Raw genomic sequence first — 19,477 nt, 5'->3', positions numbered from 1 at the left:
CTGCTTCTTCTTCTCCCACTCCCCCTGCTTGTGTTCCCTCTCTCGCTGGCTGTCTCTCTCTGTCAAATAAATAAATAAAATCTTAAAAAAAAGTCAATTAATTAACATATAATGTATTATTGGTATCAAAGGTAGAGGTCAGTGATTCTTCAGTCTTTTTTTTTTTTTTAAAGATTTTCTTATTTATTTGTGTGACAGAGAGACAGCCAGCGAGAGAGGGAACACAGGAGGGGAAGTGGGAGAGGAAGAAGCAGGCTCATAGTGGAGGATCCTGATGTGGGACTCGATCCCCAAATGCCAGGATCACGCCCTGAGCCGAAGGCAGACACTTAACAACTGCGCTACCCAGGCGCCCCAATAATTCTTCAGTCCTATATCACACCCAGTGCTCATTACATTCCATGCCCTCCTTAATGTCCAGCATCCAGTGATCCCATCCCCCCACCTCCTTCCCCTCTAGCAACCCTCAGTTTGTTTCCTGTGATTAAGAGTCTCATGGTTTGTCTCCCTCTCTGATTTTGTTTTGTTTTATTTTTCCCTCTCTTCCCCTATGATCCTCTGTTTTGTTTCTTAAATTCCACATGAGTGAGATCATATGATAATTGTATTTCTCTGATGCTGGAGGGCTTTCTTAAGGTTTTAGACCCGTAACTAGCACAGTGTCCCTTCACCCACATTCTACGGGTTAAAACAGTCAACAGGCCTGTCCAGCTTCGAGAGAGAAAGCAAGCTCTACCCTGTGATGAGAAGAGTAACACAAATTTTATGGACAGTCTTACCCCTTNATTTCTCTGATGCTGGAGGGCTTTCTTAAGGTTTTAGACCTGTAACTAGCACAGTGTCCCTTCACCCACATTCTACGGGTTAAAACAGTCAACAGGCCTGTCCAGCTTCGAGAGAGAAAGCAAGCTCTACCCTGTGATGAGAAGAGTAACACAAATTTTATGGACAGTCTTACCCCTTCGTGTATCTTTACCTTAGCTTATAAATGTTTATTTTCTTCTTGTCTGTTTTGTTCTTCTGTTACATCGATTGATCTTTATACATTATTACCTTATTAACTAGATTTAATAATGATAAAAATCTGATACATGCCTCCTGGAATATAAGCTCATTGAGTCTAGGGACTTTTTGTGGACTGATACATATATATATATCGAGGACCTAAAATAGTGCCTGCAAATATAATAAACAAAAATAGATAGTTGAATTAAATGAATGGTATAGAAGCCAGTAAGTTACAAACAATAAAAAGAAACAAAGCTTTAATACATGTACCTCTCCAACAATCTTTTCCATACCATTACTCCCAAATCCATCAATCACTATTTTGGGCTTATAGGGTGCTGATTTTTCTTTTATGTAAATAGCTTCTCAGTATTTCTTTGTAGATCTTAGGACTTTATGTTCTTCATGTATTCCTTTTCCTTTGTTTTCCTTTTCCAAAATCTCTTACCCCATAGAAGTTACTTTTGCCAGTCTTTGAGTGTAGGTAGGCGAGCACTGAAACTTGTCCCTGCGTATCAAGCTGGGACATTCTGAAGTTCAGCCAGGAGCTCTCCCAAACAGATGACACCTGGTTCTGCTGTCTGCTGGGTCGAGATCACATCCAGGAGCCGCATTGTGTCCTAAGATGGCCCTGGGCTTGGGAGACCTGAGGGACATGTGGCCAAGACTCACCAGAGTGTCAGCAGATGGTTAGTGCTGTTGATACTGTGGGAGAGGGTCACCTGTCCGGGCAATATTTGGGAGCAAGGGAAGGCAGAGCAGAGCTGCAGGAGGAAATGGAGAGTCACCGCATCCAGGGTAAGATGGGGCTCCAGAGATTCACCGGAAGTATGTTAAACAGTTCCAGGAAGCTTCTAGCCTTGGGGAAAACCAGCCCTTCCCATAAATTTTGGCCATGCATGATAGCTGCTGGCTGTTCAGGGACAGGAGTGGGCACTCCTCTGACCAGTCTCTTCATCCCTGCCCTATACAAGCTGGTTTTCCCAAAGAGAGAGACTGTTTTATTCACCCCTGCACCCTCTATCATCCAGCACATGGTAGTCCCCTAGCAGATGCTTGCTGAGTTGAACTCAGTGAAGTCCACATGTCCGCATCATGCTGGTGGAAACATAAACATCCACAGTGAGAGACTTAATCATTCCTCATCTGTCGTTCCCCTTGTGCTGCTGACCACAGGCAGCTGGGTCATCTGCCCTGGGGCACGACTGATGGCTGTTTCTGATTCCTTTTTCTTCATTTCTCATTTTCCTTCTCCTTCCTCTTCAAAATTTCTAGCAAGATTCCTAGGGGCCAGTTCTTCATTTTTACTTCCTCAGGCCAATGACTTCAGCATTTCAGTCACTTCTACTCAGTAAAAGTCATGAGTTCAAAATGTACAACAGCAAATTCCTACAAACACATAGTGAAGAGACTTCGTGCGCCCGCTGGTCTGGCTGCTGGGGGGCGGGGGCGGGGCGCTTCAGAGAGGAAGAAAACGCCAGTCCTGCTGTCCAGGGTCCTGCGGGGAGATCTGGGAGAACTGGCCTGGAGACAGTGGGGCAGGGCAGTGTCATCTGTAACAGCACATGGCTGAGTTCATGGGCAAGAGGGGCCCCCACTGAAGGCGGCGTGGTTTCCGTTCTCTAAGCCCTTTGCCAAATTCTGTAGGGAGGTGTAAGATGTACTCAGGTATCCAACAAACAAGAAAAGATGGGAATCGCTGTGAGCAAAGTTCCTGCACCATGCCACAGATTCAGAAACGAGCACTAGCCGCCTGATGGAGCAGAGTCAGGAAGGACTGCATGAGAGAAGCAGCATGTGAGGCCTTCCCTTTGACCACAGAATTTCAGCAAAGGGTGTTATGAGCAGTGTGAGTTAGCCTGTTGAATGAATCTGGGAGACAGGTAAGATGCTACTCCTAGGGGAAGACTGGCCAGTTTTGATCTTCAAGATCAAAAATCTTTAAAGGGTGTGGGACCTTGGCAGGACCCCGCTGGTGAGAGGGTGTGGACTTCACTTTGGCCCACCCACAACCTGAACCTTCTCAGTGTGCGAGAGAGTGTGAGCGTGACCGTATTTGCACAGGACAGAATTCTAGCTATGTTTTCCCTGTGGGTGGTGGAATGACCATTTTACTCAACATCTGTATTCCCAATGAGACCCTGAACCTCATTAGAGCAGTCAGACTGATGGCCTCACATTCACCTGTGTGTCCTCAATGCTTAGTACTATGATTATCAGGCTTTAACCCCATCTTTCATGCTGGGCTCCAAGGTAGACCAGTGACCAGCGTCTTCGATGCAACTGACTGAATATGGAGGATGAAATAGGGAAAGTGAAACTGGTTTCCCAAGCGTGGAACCTGGGTGCAGCTGTGGTTACAAATGGGGAAGTTGGGCCACGGAGCCGAGTTATCTTTGGAAGGAAGGGTGGAGCACACATGTAAGTCAATGGTGTTTGGGAACTGCTAAGCTTGAGGTGCTACCAGGACGCCTGAGAGAATGTAGCTCTGAGGTAGACTCTTCTAGAAGGAGAGGCTACTTGAGAGCCCTGGGAGCACCTCAGATGGCTGAGTGGGTGAAGGCAGAGATAAGAGGAGAGGGAAAAGGAGAGATGCTACTTCTGAGATTCACTTCAGAAGTTCCTAGAAAGGTTGAGTGCTCAGTGCTGATGTCCTGCCAATGCTTCTTGTTCTGGTATCATTAACAGCTGAGGGAAGTGGTGGTGTTCCGCCCGGAAAAAACCTTTGTTCTCTTGCACAATGAGCACTCATGATTTTCCTGCTTCCCCCTTTCCTCTTTGGAGAGAAAGCCCTTGGAAAACGGTTGCCAAAAGTCCATTTAGAAATACTGAAGAGAGACAGGTTGGAAATCAGTGCTTATGGGTTGTCTGCAATGAACTCAGAACTTCATATAGTTGGTTCTTTCATCAGAATCCTGTCAGAAAAGTCTCTGGACATATCCTGTGGTGGAGGAAATGAAGCCCGAGAGAGGTTAAATAATTTGGCTTATCCTACAGTGGGTCAGAGCAGGCTGGGTAATCTGCGGGGCCCAGTGCAAGGTGAAAACGTGGGACTCTTTGTTCAAAAAGCAGGAGAAAACATTTACTTTCCTCTGAGGTCTTGTCACCAGCTGGCTGGTTTTTACTTGTATTTACTGTTGAGTCCCTCTGGGCACCAAGATTCTTGCAGGGACAAAGCTGACCCTCACAAGTGCCTGGGGCCACCTCCACGACTTAGCACGTGGACAGGTGTCCCCGATCTCATCCACCTGCACTCATGTGCCTGCTAGGGGTGCAGTGTGGTGTGGCAGCCTGAGAACCCGTCCCAGGGAGGTATGAGCCAAGGCTTCAAGCCCCCAGTGCAGGCTCCAGTGTCCCATTGGGCTCTCACAGGACACAAAGCAAGGACAAAATTATGAAGAATTTCCAGACAGCAGCTGCAGAGCATTAAACTCCAAGCATGGAAACTGAGCCCAGCCCCCCCCCCCAGCTTCCAGAATAGCCCATCCTCCTGCTTTTTTGTCCCACATTCTAGTCTTTGTTGGTCTTTTCCTCAAATCCTTGGTTATCTTCTGTTCTTTGTCTTTTGCATGCTGATCTCAGATTGGTTCTTGGCTTTATTTCTCCTGAACTTCAGACTCATACCGCTCCCAGGCCTGGGCAACTCCATCCTTCCAGGGGCTCAGGCTATAAACCTTGGAATTACGATCAGCTCCTTATTTCTCTTAACACCACACATCTAATCCATTAGGATATGTAAGGCAAATCAGAACCTATCACTTCTCACCATCTTCATTGCTACCAGCCCAGGGCAGATCGCCACGGCACTTGCCCAGATTACTGGTCTACCTGCTTCTGCTCTTTCCTTCCTTCAGACTAAACTCAGTGAGGCGGTCAGAGAAATCCTTTGAAACCTAAGTAATATCAGGTGCTTCTTGAGCTCCGGATCCTCTACGGCTCCTCAGTTCTCCATGTGTAGAAGCTAAATTCCCAACAATGGCTTGGGAAGCTCCCCCAGTCTGCTTTCACCCCCATCTGCTATCCCCCTGGCTTTCTCTGCTCCAGCAACCAGCTGCACTGGCTTCTTTGACGTTTCTTGAACCCGTCAGGCATTAGGTCCAAATTAATGGGGTTAATGACTTTTTAATATTCTTGATCCCGACTCTGAGATCATGAGACCTGAGCTCTACCCATCTAGCTAGCCAGGCGCCCCAAGAGTCTTAAGCCTTTAAGACCCTACTTGGAAAATCCTGACTTCCTTAATGAATCTTGCCAGTTGCACTCTTTGCCCACAAGGTGGCAGTCTTCACCTTCAATACGGGTTCCCCCAGCCTTAAATTTGAGAAGGAACCCCTGACTTAACCCACTGTTTTTCTTGGGCCCAGACACAATGCCCTGCAGGACCTGACAGCAGGAAAAGTCATAGAATGAGTGTAATTACCGCTCAGGGTCTAAGTGCTTTTAGGGATGAGAATTTAGGGTGAGAGAGCTTTCCCTGGGGGATCAATGCATCAGGAAGGTGATGTTGCTTTACGGAGGTGGCGGGGGGGGGACGCTTGGAAATGAAACTTATTCATGGGAAGGGTGACAACACATCCTGAGAGGTGGCAGCACAGAATTACGTAGCGTGAAGTAGGCTGAGAACATATGGATATAACCACCAAATCTACCTGGTTTTCACCTTGGCATAGGACTTTAACTCTATGCCCATCCCCTGGACCCCACTGGTTGTGTCCCATCACCTGGGAAACACATGCCCTGTTCTGGTCTTCAGCTTCTCATGGGATCTAGGGAAAGGACAACCCCTCTGGGGTCTCAGGTCCTCACTTCTGTTAGAAACAACTTCATTTCCTGTGGGAGGCAGAGCCTCGTTTGGAATGTCAGGGGCTCTGCCCCTCCCTAATCGTTTGGTTTTAGTCCTTACTAAACTCTGAGCTTCAGTAGTTCTAAAAGAGGGATAATGACAGAATTTAAGTAGCTTTTAAACAGATATAATGACAGTTTCAGTAGCTCTAAGGCAGAGATAATGATAGGACACTCCTCCTGGGACTGGTGGGAGATGTAAATAGGGTAAGTATGAGATAAGGACCAGACACGGTGTCCAGCACATGGGGAGCCCCCTGTGGTGTTCATGCCCTTTCCCTTCCTCCTTCTAGTGCTCCCTCCTGCCTCTGGGCTCCTGGAGACCACTGCCTGGGTAGGTGAGAGGTAAGGAGAAAGGATGAGACGTGAGTAAGTGGGATTGACTCATGGGGGATAGGGCAACTGAGGAACCATCTGGTCTACTGGAAGGAACAGAATGGTAGGATGGGGGAGGATGTGCCGTTGACCTGGAATCCTGACGTTTGTGCCCAGCCTGGACTGCACTGAGCCTCCAGGTCACCAATTAAGGAGGCAAGCAGAGAAATACTGTCATGGCAAAGACGCCAGCTCAACGTGCAGACTTTCTTACTAGCAACTCGAGTCTTCCAGAAGCTGCTTCTGGAGCTGCTGAAAGCATAAACACTGTTTAAGGCATGCTGGTTTTCCCAGGGCTTTTGATTCTTTAATATCCCCCTCAAGACTGCAGGTTACTGCCAATGTCCCTCAGCCCAAGACCACCAGGAACACGCAGCAGTTGAACGAGATGGGTTTCATGGCTCTTTGCAAGAGTGAGCGCCCCCTACGGGACCCACGGGGGCAGGGGAGCATTCAGTGCCAGGATGTTAGGTAGGATTTATAGGACTGGAGCTTGTTTTATGAGTTTTGCGGCAAGCATCAAGGAGGCTGGCTTTGCCTGAATGCTGCCCGGAAGCGCAGGGAGTGGGGGGTCATTCTTCGAGAGGCTATGTTCATCTTACCTGTCAGCTGGAAGGATGAAGCAAAGCTGGAGTTGTCACTGGTAAAGAAGGAGCAGTCGCTGATGTCTCAGACGATACAAGGACGTTTGGTCTTTGTGTGTGTGTGTCGACTGGAACTCCAGGTAGCTAGACTAAACATTCTTGCTAGAATGGAGAGAACTATCTCCCGAATGCCCTTAACAAGATGTCCTTGGTTAAAGGATTACTTAGAGAAAGTAAGTTCCTAATCTGTGAGGCACGAGTCCCTGGAAAATCCTGTAAACTGTGGAGCTCTCTGGGGAGTAAGACGGAGGTGTTTCATCACTTCAGTCCTTCCAGTTGGGTGACGGACCCTGCAGAGCCCAAAATGTCACTCAGTGGCACGACCCATGATTTGGGGTGAGAAAGCATGTGTCCCATGCAGGAAGGCAGGCAGGGCCTGGGGGGCGAGGCGGGAAGTGCCCTCCTCCCCTTGCTCTGTTTGAGCCTCCCAGTTCCTTGCCTCCTTGATATTATTCGTAAACATTGACTCTTGGTATGAACTATGATTAAGAGTGGTTTGACAACCCAGTCTTGGTTAAGGATGCAGGGAATTCTTAAAAGTGGAGAGAAACCTCCATTGGAAAAAGTCTGTGGCCCTAATCCCTACCCCTCCTCATGTATCACCTCACTGGGCCTCGAGAAGTGGGGCTGGGGCACTGGGTCTTGCCTGGTTATGTGCTTTTGTCTTTCTTATTATTTTTTAGAGGATTGATATATTCGAAAGAGAGAGAGAGCTAAAGATTTGGGGGGGAGGGGCAAAGGGAGAGAGCATCGCCAGCAGACTCCCTGCTGAGCAGGGAGCCCAACTCAGGGCTCGATCTCATGAACCTGAAATCATGACCTGAGTCAAAACCAAGAGCCGGACACTTAACTGACTGAGCCATCCAGGTGCCCCTCAGTCTTTAACTGGAGGAGAGATGAGAAAAAACAGTGTAGCGGGGAGAAAAGAAGGAGGGTACAAAAATGACGGGTGGTGACCGAGTGGTGGTCCATGTCCATCTCTGTGGGAATTCCTAAAGCCCTATGTTTTCTTTCAACCCAGGTCCTAAGACTTCCCGAGATTCTCAAATGTTTGGTCTAATTGCTCAAGTGACTCTGAAAAGAAAACGAAAGTTTTATTATGACCTCCATTGTAATATATGTTTATTATAGGAAAATTCGAAGTGTAAGGAAGTGAAGATGGCAAAACAACCCTTATACTCCTTGCAACCCGAAAGAACTATTTTTAAAACATGGTTTGATTATTGTGAGGTTTTTTTCCCCCTCAGATTCTAAAAATTAGTTGTGATTGTACTATAGCTCTGAATAAAAAAAAATTGACTCCCCCTCCCTCCTTTTTATTTTATTTATTTATTGTTTTTTATTTATTTAAATTCAAGTCAGTTAACATATAGTGTATTATTAGGTTCAGGGTACAGTTCAGTGAGTGATCAGTGCATGTAACACCCAGTGCCCATTACATCATGTGCCGTCCTCACTGCCCACCACCCAGTTACCCTTAACCCCCATGCACCTCCCCTCCACCAACCCTCAGTCTGTTCCCTAAAGTTAAGATCTCTTATGGTTTGCCTTTTTTTCTGTTTTTATCTTATTTTGTTTTTCCTTCCCTTCCCGTGTTCATCTGTTTTGTTTCTTAAATTCAACACGAGTGAAATCATATGGTAATTGTCTTTCTCCGACTGACTTATTTCGCTTAGCATAATACCCTCTAGTTCCATCCACACCGTTGCAAATGGCAAGATTTCATCCTTTCTGATGGCTGAGTAATATTCCATTGTGTATGTGTATATATACCACATCTTCTTTAGACATTCATCCGTCGATGGACATCCGGGCTCTTGCCATATTTTGGCTATTGTGGACATCGCTGCTCTAAACATTGGGGTGCATGTGCCGCTTCGAGTCACTATGTTTGTATCCTTTGGATAAACACCTAGTAGTGCAATTGCTGGGTCATAGGGCAGCTCTATTTTTAACTTTTTGAGGAATCTCCATACTGTTTTCCAGAGTGGCTGCACCCGTTTGCATTTCCACCAACAGTGTAAGAGGGTTCTAACCCCCTTCCCCTTTTTAGATGGCTTGGATAATACATGAATCCCTTTTTACTGTAAGCCAACAATACAGAAAAATATGGGGTGAAAGTGGAAAGTCGCCTTTATTTTTCTTCCGAGAGACAAACCTAGTTACTAGTTTGATGTACATCTTTTTTCTGTTTTCTGCCTGGTGAGGTCTGCTTTCATCACTTAATGTAAAATAAATGCCCCCCAAGTGATTGCATCTCTGTATAAATACATTGTTCAAAGGCTACTTTAAATTCCACTGAGCAGACACCTTTTGAAACCGTCCACTCCTGTGACCTGCACATCTCTAATCTCTCTGGAACCCATCAAAGGAAGCTAAGCCAGAATGCAGGCAAAGAGGAAACCCGCAGTGGTTATAAACACGGATTTTTCGTGTCATAACACTGGGGGAGCACACAAAGAAAAATCATTTTCAAAATGAGGATACTGACTAATATTTAATCAAGGAATGCTTGGTTTTTGTTTTTTAATTCTGTTCTACCTTCTGTACTAAAAAATTAGTACGTTAGGGAATGTTCTGCTGTTTATTGTGTTTTCAAGTTTTAGTGCCTTGGGCAAGTCACCAGCGCTCTGATTGTAATTAGTTCTGTTCCTTCTCTGCCTTGAACTATAATATGAGTGCCTTGAGGATGGCTCCGTGCCTGCAGGGAGGCTCTCAGTAGCACCTAGGTGAGAATTTGTGGAAGGAAAGAATAGGTGGGAGAGCAGCCCACCTGTCCACGTGTCCACGTGGATGAATGGATAAACAGAATGAGGGGTAAACCTGCCACGGAATGTTATTCAGCTTAAAGGGGCAGGGATTCTGATGCCTGCTACAACATGGATGAGCTGTGAGGACAAGTGTGCTGAGAGAAATCAGCCAGCGAGGGAAACACAAACCCTATGATTCGACTTACACAGTTTCCACTTCACTGGGATGGAAAGTGGGAGGGCAGTTTCCAGGGGCTGGGAGGAGTGGGGAATAGGAAGCTTTTGAAAAATTCTTGGTTCAGCTTTTTCCACTTTTCCCATTCTGACTTGGTTGGCCTGGAGTCAGGCACTGTATCTTTTCCAAAACTCTGGAAGCTCTGGTCACTGGAACAGTGGTCAAGAGTGGCCAGAGCTGAGAGCCACAGGACCCGATGACTTCCAACAGCCCGTCTGGTTTGAGCGCAGACAGCTCTCGGGAACAGCCCCAGAGCTTACAATCGCCACCTCCCAGTCTCTATCACAAGCAGCAGGTTTGCCTGGAAGGATCACCATTTTGGGACAGAGGAGCCATTTTTAATGAAAAAAATTTTTTGAACTTCCAGAAATGGCTCGTATTCCTTCCTGTTGCTTCTTTAGTCAGAGGTCTACATCTGTCCCTGATGGTCACAGGAATTCCCGAGCCTTTCTGTTTCTCTACACCAGTCAACGGATTCAAAACAGCTTTCCTTGGCTGCCCTCTAATCTCCTGAAGCTATGCTCTACTCTGGGGGACAAAGGCGAAGACTGGGGACTTTTGCAAAGAAGCCACACTGGTGAATTTGAGGCTCCTTTCTGCGATGACCTGTATAAATGAGTTCTGCAGACATCTCTGGACGATGCCGTCCTAATGCCTTTTTATTTCTCTATATTTATGCCAATAAACATGCTGATTTTCACATCCAGGGTGAAATGTGTACTTTTGAATTTAAGGGTCAAAGGTAGCTTCATAAAGCCTGCCCCCCAGACTTCTCTCTGCCCCTCCCCGTTTTTCTCTAACTTGGAGGCACTTGGAGGCTGTGGTCTCTTAGAGAAAGGGAAGGCAGCTGAGCCCTAAACTCTCCCAAGGTCTGTTTCAACTCTAATGTTCTGTCACTCTGCCCCTTCTAAGCAAGGAGCTCTGTGAAATTTTTAACCCAGGGATTCTTGAGCCCAGCACGTAACGTTTCCTGAACTGGATCTATATACCTAAGAAATATAAAAATAATTGTGGAGTTTTGTGAGTTCTGTATTAGACCCCATCTTTGGTGATTACATGAGAATACTGAAAACATCTGGTATATGGTGGGGACTCAGCACGAGTTCCTTTCTCTTCCTGCTGGAGTTTTTGTAGTGGAAATTCCCTTGCTCTTCATCTCAGGGACGCATCTCTCCTCCTTCAGCCTTTGTCTGCCTCAAGTCCGCAGATGCTGCTAGGGCCGGAGGTGGAAGAATTTCACGAGGGGGGCGCCTGGGTGGCTCAGCCCTTAAGCGTCTGCCTTCCACTCGGGTCATGATCCCGGGGCCTGGGATCGAGCCCCGCATCAGGCTCCCTGCTGGGTGGGGAGCCTGCTTCTCCCTCTCACACTCCTCTCGCTTGTGTCCCCTCTCTCACTGTCTCTCTGTGTCAAATAAATAAATAAAATCCTTGAAGAAAAAAAAAAGAATTTTACAAGGGAGTTGGAATCTGGAACAGCTCACGTTTGAGGCATTAAATTAATGGAATTAAAGCACGACCCCCATGAACACCATCAGGCGCCCCATAAACTTTGATCGACGTTTGAGTACATAATGCAATAACCTTTTTTCCTTTAAACGTATAACGTATGGAGAAAGCCAGGTAGAAAATGGAGTCCTGGCACAGCTTTGGAAGGCAAGCTGTGATGCGGGTGAAATGTCCTGTGCAGGGGAACCGAGGGACCTCGGCACTAGAGACCCCCCCCACCGACGCCCCCTGCCAGAAGCCAGGCGCATGTCCCCGTGTGTTAGCTCATGGAATCTTCACAAGCCTTCATGAGTGAAGTGAGGGGAAGGTGAGGCTGGAGGGAAGGTGAGGCTGGAGCACTTCACTGTAGTGGTGTGGTGGGAGTCTGACCTTCAGGCTCACGCAGACTGGGGACCCATCCTGCTTGCCTCTGACCTCGGATGCTTGGCTTTAAGTTCACAGCCATCAAATGTCCTCATCCATAAAATGGGACAGTGGTGGTTTTTCCCTGGGACAGAGGCCCTTTCCTCTCTGGAATCGAAACAGTGATACTAAACATGCAGCGGCCATCAAGGTTAAAGATTGCATTTCTCACCTCCCCTTGCAGCTAGGTGTGGCCTGTGACAACATTTTAGCAAATGAAAGGGGAGCCGATAGAATGTCTTCTAAGTACCTGTCCTTAGGAGGCAGCCCACATGCCCATTGATGCTTGCCGTTTTCCCGTCCTCTTCCTCCTTTTTCTTCCTCTTTCGTTTCCCTGGTCTTTCGTGCTGGCTGGAATGTAGTCTTGAGGGCTGGAACTGAAGCAGCCATATTGGACTGAGCAGATGGGTCTCTGACATGTGGAGTGTTATAGAAATCCCAGATACTGGCCTTCAGATTGAGATCTGGGCAAGAAATAGTTTTCTCTTAAGTGCCTGCAATTTTAGATCTTATTAAATCAAATCCTGATACATTTGCTAATAGAAGTGTTATGAGGTTAAAGGAGATACGTATGTGAAACATATATTAAGCCTCCAATAAGTGCTACCTTTTGTTGTTATTGCTTTATTATCATTATTACTGTTATTATTACCTCAGCCCATCTGGCTACTAGATGACTGATGTGGAATTCTGTCCTGTGGTTGTTTTACATCAAAGCCATTGTATAATTTTATAGGCTGATTCTTACTAAGGTGAGGGTGGATGCCTATGCAAAGCTAAGAGTAAGGAGACAATCATATTGCCTGTGGACAAGGGGATATAGGCTGTGGTTTTACCCTCTGGCTTGTGTTTGCACCCTAGATCTGATTCCTCATAGTAGGGTGTTCTCACCACCCCAGGCATGGACATACTGACTCTGTGTGCCCTTCCAGGCCCTGGGAGGATGAGCCCCATTCCTAAGTTAGCCCGGGAGTTACCGCCACACCTGCTTCTGTTGGCTGCAGCCAGGAAGGTCTGAGCAAGGGGCAGGATAAGAAAGATAGGAAATACATTGTTGATGTGGAGTGAGCTCTTATTCTGTGCTGAGCACTGTTCTGGAAGGATTTACCATGTGCTTTATTTAAGCCCAGAACATCTGTGTTAGGTAGATACTTTACAGAGGAGGAAACAGGCAGAGAGAGGCCGAGTGACTTTCCCAAGGACACACAAGATAACTGGCAGAACCAGAGAGTTCAGGCAGGCAGCCTAACACAAGGGCTTTCCTCCTTACCCTAAACAAAGGGACTTTCCGACTTTTCCTGTTCCCAAAAGAAAGGTGGTGAGGGTGACTTCTATGTCAAAAGGCCAGTGCCACACTCATATTCTCTGATTCCTTGGCTTATCAGGGGGAAGCCAGTCTGAGCTGGGAAGGCAGAAGACCTTCTGGAGGGCATGGGAAAGAAGCTCCGAAGGGAAGGGAAAACTAGGGGTCTTTTTTCCCCTGGCTCAAGTTGCCTGACTTGGTAGCATACCTAGCATCCCCATTGCAAAGGCTGGAGTTTATGCCAGTGATGATAACTGAGTGCTCCCAGGGGAGCGCTCCCACTTCTTTGACCCAAGGAAATGACGGGTTTCTGTGCACCTGTTACCAGAAACACAAGGAGAATTCCAATTGCTGTCTTCTCCAGCACCCCTCGGTCCCCTCGTCCCTCCATCCCTACTTCCCTGCCAGCCTTCTCTCTGCCATGGGTGGTCTAGAAGGGGACATGGACTTGGAATTCGGTTTCAGAGACTTTCTCCTTCGGGCCAGCTTAGAATTTTTCAGTGATGGCTCAAAAAAAAAAAAATAACCCCAAAAAACAAACAAACAACAAAATCAGATGAGAACACTTTTTTTTTTAAAGATTTTTTTTTTAATTTGAGAGTGAGGGAGCGCGAGTGGGGAGGAGGGGCAGAGGGAGAGGGAGAAGCAGACTCCCCACTGAGCAGGGAACCTGATGCAGGGCTCAATCCCAGGACCCCTGGGATCATGACCTGAGTTGAAGGCAGACTCTTAACCTACTAAGCCACCCAGGCACTCCTGGATGAGACAACTTACGCTTAAAACCATCCAATGGCTTCCCACTATAATTAGAGTAAAATTTGAAGTCATTCTTTGGTTCAAAGGGCCTAAGTGATCTACCACCTGACTATTTTTTCTGACCTGATTTCTTAACCTGTCTCCCGCTTCTTTTCCCTCTGCTTCATCTACGCTGTGTGCCTCAGGGCCTTTGCACCTGCAGTACTCTCTGTCTGGAATGCTCTCCTTCTCATCATTCAGTCTCAGTTTAAATGACCTCTCAGAGACACCTCTCCTGACCAGCCTCCCCTGCTGGTCATTGCTTCAGTAAGCAATGCCGCCCCTCCCCATTGATTTTCTGAATACTTAGAATAATTCGTACTTATTTCGTTAACTGATTTGCTTGTTTGCGTACTGTCTGTCTAACCAGAGTGAGCTCCAGGAGGGGAAGGGGACTTGCAGGGTAGGGAGGGCATTGCTCATCACACATCCCTGGTTGGGGGACGGTGTGCCTGAAACTGCTTGGCGCACAGTCAGTGCTTCCCAAGTGACATTTTTCTGGGTAATTATGCTCCAAAAATATGTTCGAAATCTAACCTTTCCTGCTTTATTTTATTTTCCATGTTTTATCTCGCAGACATAAAGACTGCCAAAAGATAGGGAAGGCATTCACAAGTGCGTTTCTTTCGAAGGACCCTTGCAGCAGCACGGAGCAGGACTACGAGCCGCTGATGGAGCTAACAAATCAAGCTGTCCCTTGCAACAAGGTAACAGGGGCACAGACGATTGATTTGATAAAACGGAGCATCAAAGCCAAAGGAAGAGGTCACGGGACCACGTTTTGTCCAGAATGAGGGAAGAGGAAAATCTGGATGTTTGAATGTATATGTGGTTGGCTGAGATGGAGTTTGTGCGGCTTTTGGGGGGACCAGGATCTCATCAGGATTTAGGACGTTGGGGGAGGGATGTTAAGAGAGAGATGTGGCAACAGGAAAAGAGGAAGGAGATGTGGCCAAAAATCAGGGGAATTGAGCCTACCCGAGACTCAACCCAACCACACCCAAACAGAAATGACCCAGACTTCCATCATTGCCAAACTGTCCCCGGACCTCCGCTGGTGACGATGTTAATCATAACTCAGTCACCCTGCAAAATAAACAGGTCAAGAATCAGCACCCCCATTTTACCAGTGAGAAAACCTAGGCTTGGTGAGGTGAGGGGCCAGTGACGGCTCAAGTCTGATGGCCTTGAAAGTGACCAGCTGAAATGTTCACAGGACAAGATTAGGAGCCAAAGAGACCTGGGTTTTACACACTGATTGTCCCGGAAAAGGTGTGTAATGGGTACATCTTTCCTAAAGTCTGCATTTAAGGTGAAAGTGCAGTGTATCCCCGGTCATCTCTGTGACGCCCCCCAAGTCAGCCGCATATTACAGCCGCTCATCCCAGCGGTGGAGACCTGGAGGTACGACAGCTCCTTTCTGGAGCACAGAGGGGCTGCTTGGTAAATGACCCTCAGTGACAAATGTTGAGGCCACAGACACTGGACTAAGCACTCTATTTGCAGTTGTCTCACTGCATCTCCTCACGTCCCTGAGCTCCTTACAGTTATTACCTGTATCATTTTATGGATGGGGGAGTGAGGCTTTGGCTGCCCAGGGTCAGACAGCTGCAAGGACTGACACGGGCTTCACAGGCCCGCAGGACCCTGGGCCTCTGGGGCCCACGCTTCTAGCCACACCTTCCTCTGCCTCTTGCAAGAAGGAATAGACCCATGGGCTCGAGATCCTTCTGAAATTTAACCTTCTGTACCTTTCTTTACAAGGGACCCTGAAAAAATTCACTGCATTTTTTTTTCTTTCTTTCTTTTCTCTTTGTGGGGATAGGAGAGAGTTGAGGAAAGAAACAGAGGTTATGGAGCCTGTGAAGAATCAAAGAGCACTTTTCCCAGAACATAGCACGTAGACAGAATGGTTTTGCAGACGACGTTAGGAATTTCCTAATGTCTCCTCCAGATGTGTTCTGGTTCTGTGTGTGTTGTGAGATTTCGATCAGTGGCCTTCAGACTTTTTTTTACTGCCACCAAAAATAATAAAGCATTTTATATTATGACCTAGAAGACACACACACACACACACACACACACACACACACACACTCGCGCATACATCCTCGACCCGTGCCGCCAGGCGCACACGCAGAAAACAGTGATGCACTCATAATACTCACCATTACGCCGGATGATTTACTCTGATATTTTGTTTTTCTTTCATTTAAAAAAGATGTGGATTTGTGTTTTGTTTTGTTTTGTTTTTTTTTAAAGATTTTATTTATTTATTCGACAGAGATAGAGACAGCCAGCGAGAGAGGGAACACAAGCAGGGGGAGTGGGAGAGGAAGAAGCAGGCTCATAGCAGAGGAGCCTGATGTGGGGCTCGATCCCATAACGCTGGGATCACGCCCTGAGCCGAAGGCAGACGCTTAACCGCTGTGCCACCCAGGCGCCCCTGTGTTTTGTTTTGTTTTGTGACTTACTGAATTGATCTCGATGACAGGTAGTGTTTTTCTTTCCTAGACCCTCTTTTGGAGCAAATCCAGCCAGCTGGCGCATGACTACACGCGGGTCCGGCAGAATATGTTCACGCTGGAGGACACGCTGCTGGGTTACATGGCCGACGGCCTCAGGTGGTGTGGAGACTCAGGCTCTTCCGGTGAGGACCCCGCCTTTTGGGGTTGCCCAGGGACGCGTCTGGCAGAGGAGCCCCGGGCCCTGCGAGGGGCCTTGGCATATCAGTGTGGAAGAAGGAGCCACCGGTCCTGCCCTGATGCCATCTCTGCCCCTAATGACAATCCAGGCTCCTGTAAAATAGCGTTCTTCAGATCAACTCAGTTTTCTAGAAAAACCGACTTCAGAGTTTGGGGTTGTCCGTGTCCCCTGATTCCCTCCTTCCCGAGAACCAGTGTAGCTGCTTCCGGATTGGAGGGGTTTTGCTCTCTATGAGGCCGTTGTTCGGGACTAAATGCTACAGCCAGATGCGGCCTCAGAGGGAGCTAGGCCAAAGCCCTTGCTTCGCAGCGCTGTCACGGTCACGGCCACGGCCACGGCCACAGCAGCAGAGGGCTGGGCTCCTCTGTGTCTCAGGCCAGCGTGGGGCTTTGCTGTCATTTTTCAGAGGCCACCATATCTTGTCCAGAAAGACCCCAAACACTGCACTGTGGGAAGATGCTTTCTACTCTGTTGAGCCTGTTTTCACTGCTGTTATTTATACTGTGCACACTTGTACTTTATATTGTTTTATTCTTACTTTCATTGCTTTTGGCTACTTTTAAATTTTTATTTATTTTCATTTTTTTAAAGATTTTATTTATTTATCGGACAGAGAGAGACACAGCGAGAGAGAGAACACCAGCAGGGGGAGTGGGAGAGGGAGAAGCAGGCTTCCCTCTGAGCAGGGAGCCCGATGCGGGGCTCTATCCCAGAACCCCGGGATCATGACCTGACCTGAAGGCAGACGCTTAACCACTGAGCCACCCAGGCGCCCCGCTATTTTTTTTTAAAAATTTATTTATTTATCAGAGAGCGAGCAGGAGGGGGAGGAGCAGAGAGGGAGATAGAACCCTCAGGCAGACTCCCTACTAAGAGTGGAGCCCAGGGCAGGGCTTGATCCCAGGACCCCAAGATCATGACCTGCATTGAAATCAAGAGTCAGACACTTAACTGACTGAGGCACCCTGGAGCCCCACTTTTGACTGTTTTAAAAAATTTCTTATATGTGCTGCCAAAGGGAGCACTTAAAAAACTTATTATAAAACTTCTTCATCACAGGCTTACATTATTTCCAATTACAAAAATGATGCATGCATATTTGCAAAGTACTTGCATGTTATGCAAATGTATAAAAGTAAATGATGAAGGTCACCCTGCACCTTCCCCACTCCTCAGTTTCCATATCATTTCTCAAAAGGGGACTGTCGTCAACAATTAGGCACGAATCCTTCCACACATAGACCCACGATCACATAAACACATATATTAAAATGTACGTATACTATTCTGAACTTTGCTTTATTCATTTAGAATTGTTAGATAGAAATACAACCATATTGGGGCGCCTGGGTGGCCCAGTCGGTTGAGTGCCAGACTCTTGGTTTTGGCTCAGGTCATGATCTGAGATTTGTGAGATCGAGCCCCGGGTCAGGCTCCACGCTCAGTGTGGAGTCTGCTTGGGTTTCTCTCTGCCTCTCCCCTGCCCCTCCCCTCTGTGTTCTCTCTCTCTCCCTCTCTCTAAAATAAACAAAACCTTTCAAAAAAAAAAAAAAGAAATACAGCCATATATATTTTAAAGCCCTCATTTATCTCCTCTAAGGACGTTATGATAATTTATTTAACCAATACCCTATTGATGGACATCTAGGTGGTTTGAGATGTTGTTGTTGCAACTGTTGCAAGGAGCACTTGTATACACAACACACCCTTCCCCCCCCCACACACACCATGGGCACACGTACATCTGCCTGCTTGGGGAAGTACTTTGAAAAGATAAATTTCTACAAATGAAATTCAGTGCAAAACAAATTACAGTAGAAACTGATACACTGTCATTCAAAATTAGGTGGTAACCATTTATACTATCATCAGAATATATGAGTTACTTACTTGCCCAGACTCTCACCAGCACTGGTTCATACCCAAAAATGGCTTTGCCAATTTGATAAAGAAATAATACCTTGACTTGTTTTGCTTTGCTCTGATTGTGAGACTGATCATATTTATATATTTAATGGTAGATATTTCTATTTCTTTTAGGAACTATCCGTTTGTATATCTCAGCTATTTTTGGGGGACGCCTGTTATTTTCTTATTTACAGAAGTTCTGTATAAATTCATATTAGTAGGTAGTACTTACTGCTCACTTACAAAATCCCAGCCATTAGGGGCTCCTGGGTGGCTCAGTCTGTTAAGCGACTAGCTCTTGATTTGGGCTCAGGTCATAATCTCAGCGCCCTGTGATCGAGCCCTGCGATCCAGCCTTGTACTGGGCTCCATGCTTAGTGCGGAGTCGGCCTGTCCCTCTCCCTCTGCTCCTTTCCCCGTTCACGCTCGCTCTCTCAAGTAAATAAATAAAATCTTAAAAAAGAGTCACATGCTCTGTCAACTGAACCAGCCAGGAGCCCTTAAATTTTATAGTTTTTGCCATGTTTCCTGCTTTCCTTTTTGAATTTCCCATTTTGCAAGTCAGCTTTTCTTAGTCATCCCTTTAATTCTTTCAGGTTTTAAATTTGTTTACCATAAAACTTTCTCTCTTTTGGCTTTATTTTTTAATTCACACCTTAATTCTTTCCTTGAATAAAATGGAGATATATAAAATAAAAAAGCCAAGTTATTATCTACTTATATTTTAGAGTTCTTTAATTTTGCCTGCTTTTTAGTTGAATCCTGTATAGGTTTTTATGTTGTAAACTTCATTCTTTTTTGGCCTCAATTTTTATTAATTTTAACTTTTTCTCCCTATTTCATTTGCTGTATTTCCTGATTTTTATGTTTTCATTGTTATATATTCTGGTGTCCACATTTTTTTATACCTTAGTTTTAAGTTGTTTTTTTGCTTTACTATGAAAGTTTTACTTTTTTTTAATTTAAATTTTTATTTTAAGTAGTCTCGGCGCCCAACGTGGGG

General features: G+C 46.4%; 1 protein-coding gene across 1 annotated transcript in view; it reads left to right on the top strand.

The window, feature by feature from the left end:
* CD38 (CD38 molecule) overlaps positions 1-19,477 on the top strand; it is a 39,924-nt gene that overhangs the window by 5,934 nt on the left and 14,513 nt on the right. The window contains exons 2-3 of the mRNA XM_002916247.4: positions 14,438-14,567; positions 16,375-16,510. Of these exons, the coding sequence (XP_002916293.1) occupies positions 14,438-14,567; positions 16,375-16,510 (266 nt within the window). The remainder of the gene's footprint in view (positions 1-14,437; positions 14,568-16,374; positions 16,511-19,477) is intronic.

Source organism: Ailuropoda melanoleuca, chromosome 11 (genome assembly GCF_002007445.2).
Source record: "Ailuropoda melanoleuca isolate Jingjing chromosome 11, ASM200744v2, whole genome shotgun sequence".
Taxonomy (NCBI): Eukaryota; Metazoa; Chordata; class Mammalia; order Carnivora; family Ursidae; genus Ailuropoda; species Ailuropoda melanoleuca.
This window is presented reverse-complemented; position numbering and strand designations above follow the sequence as displayed.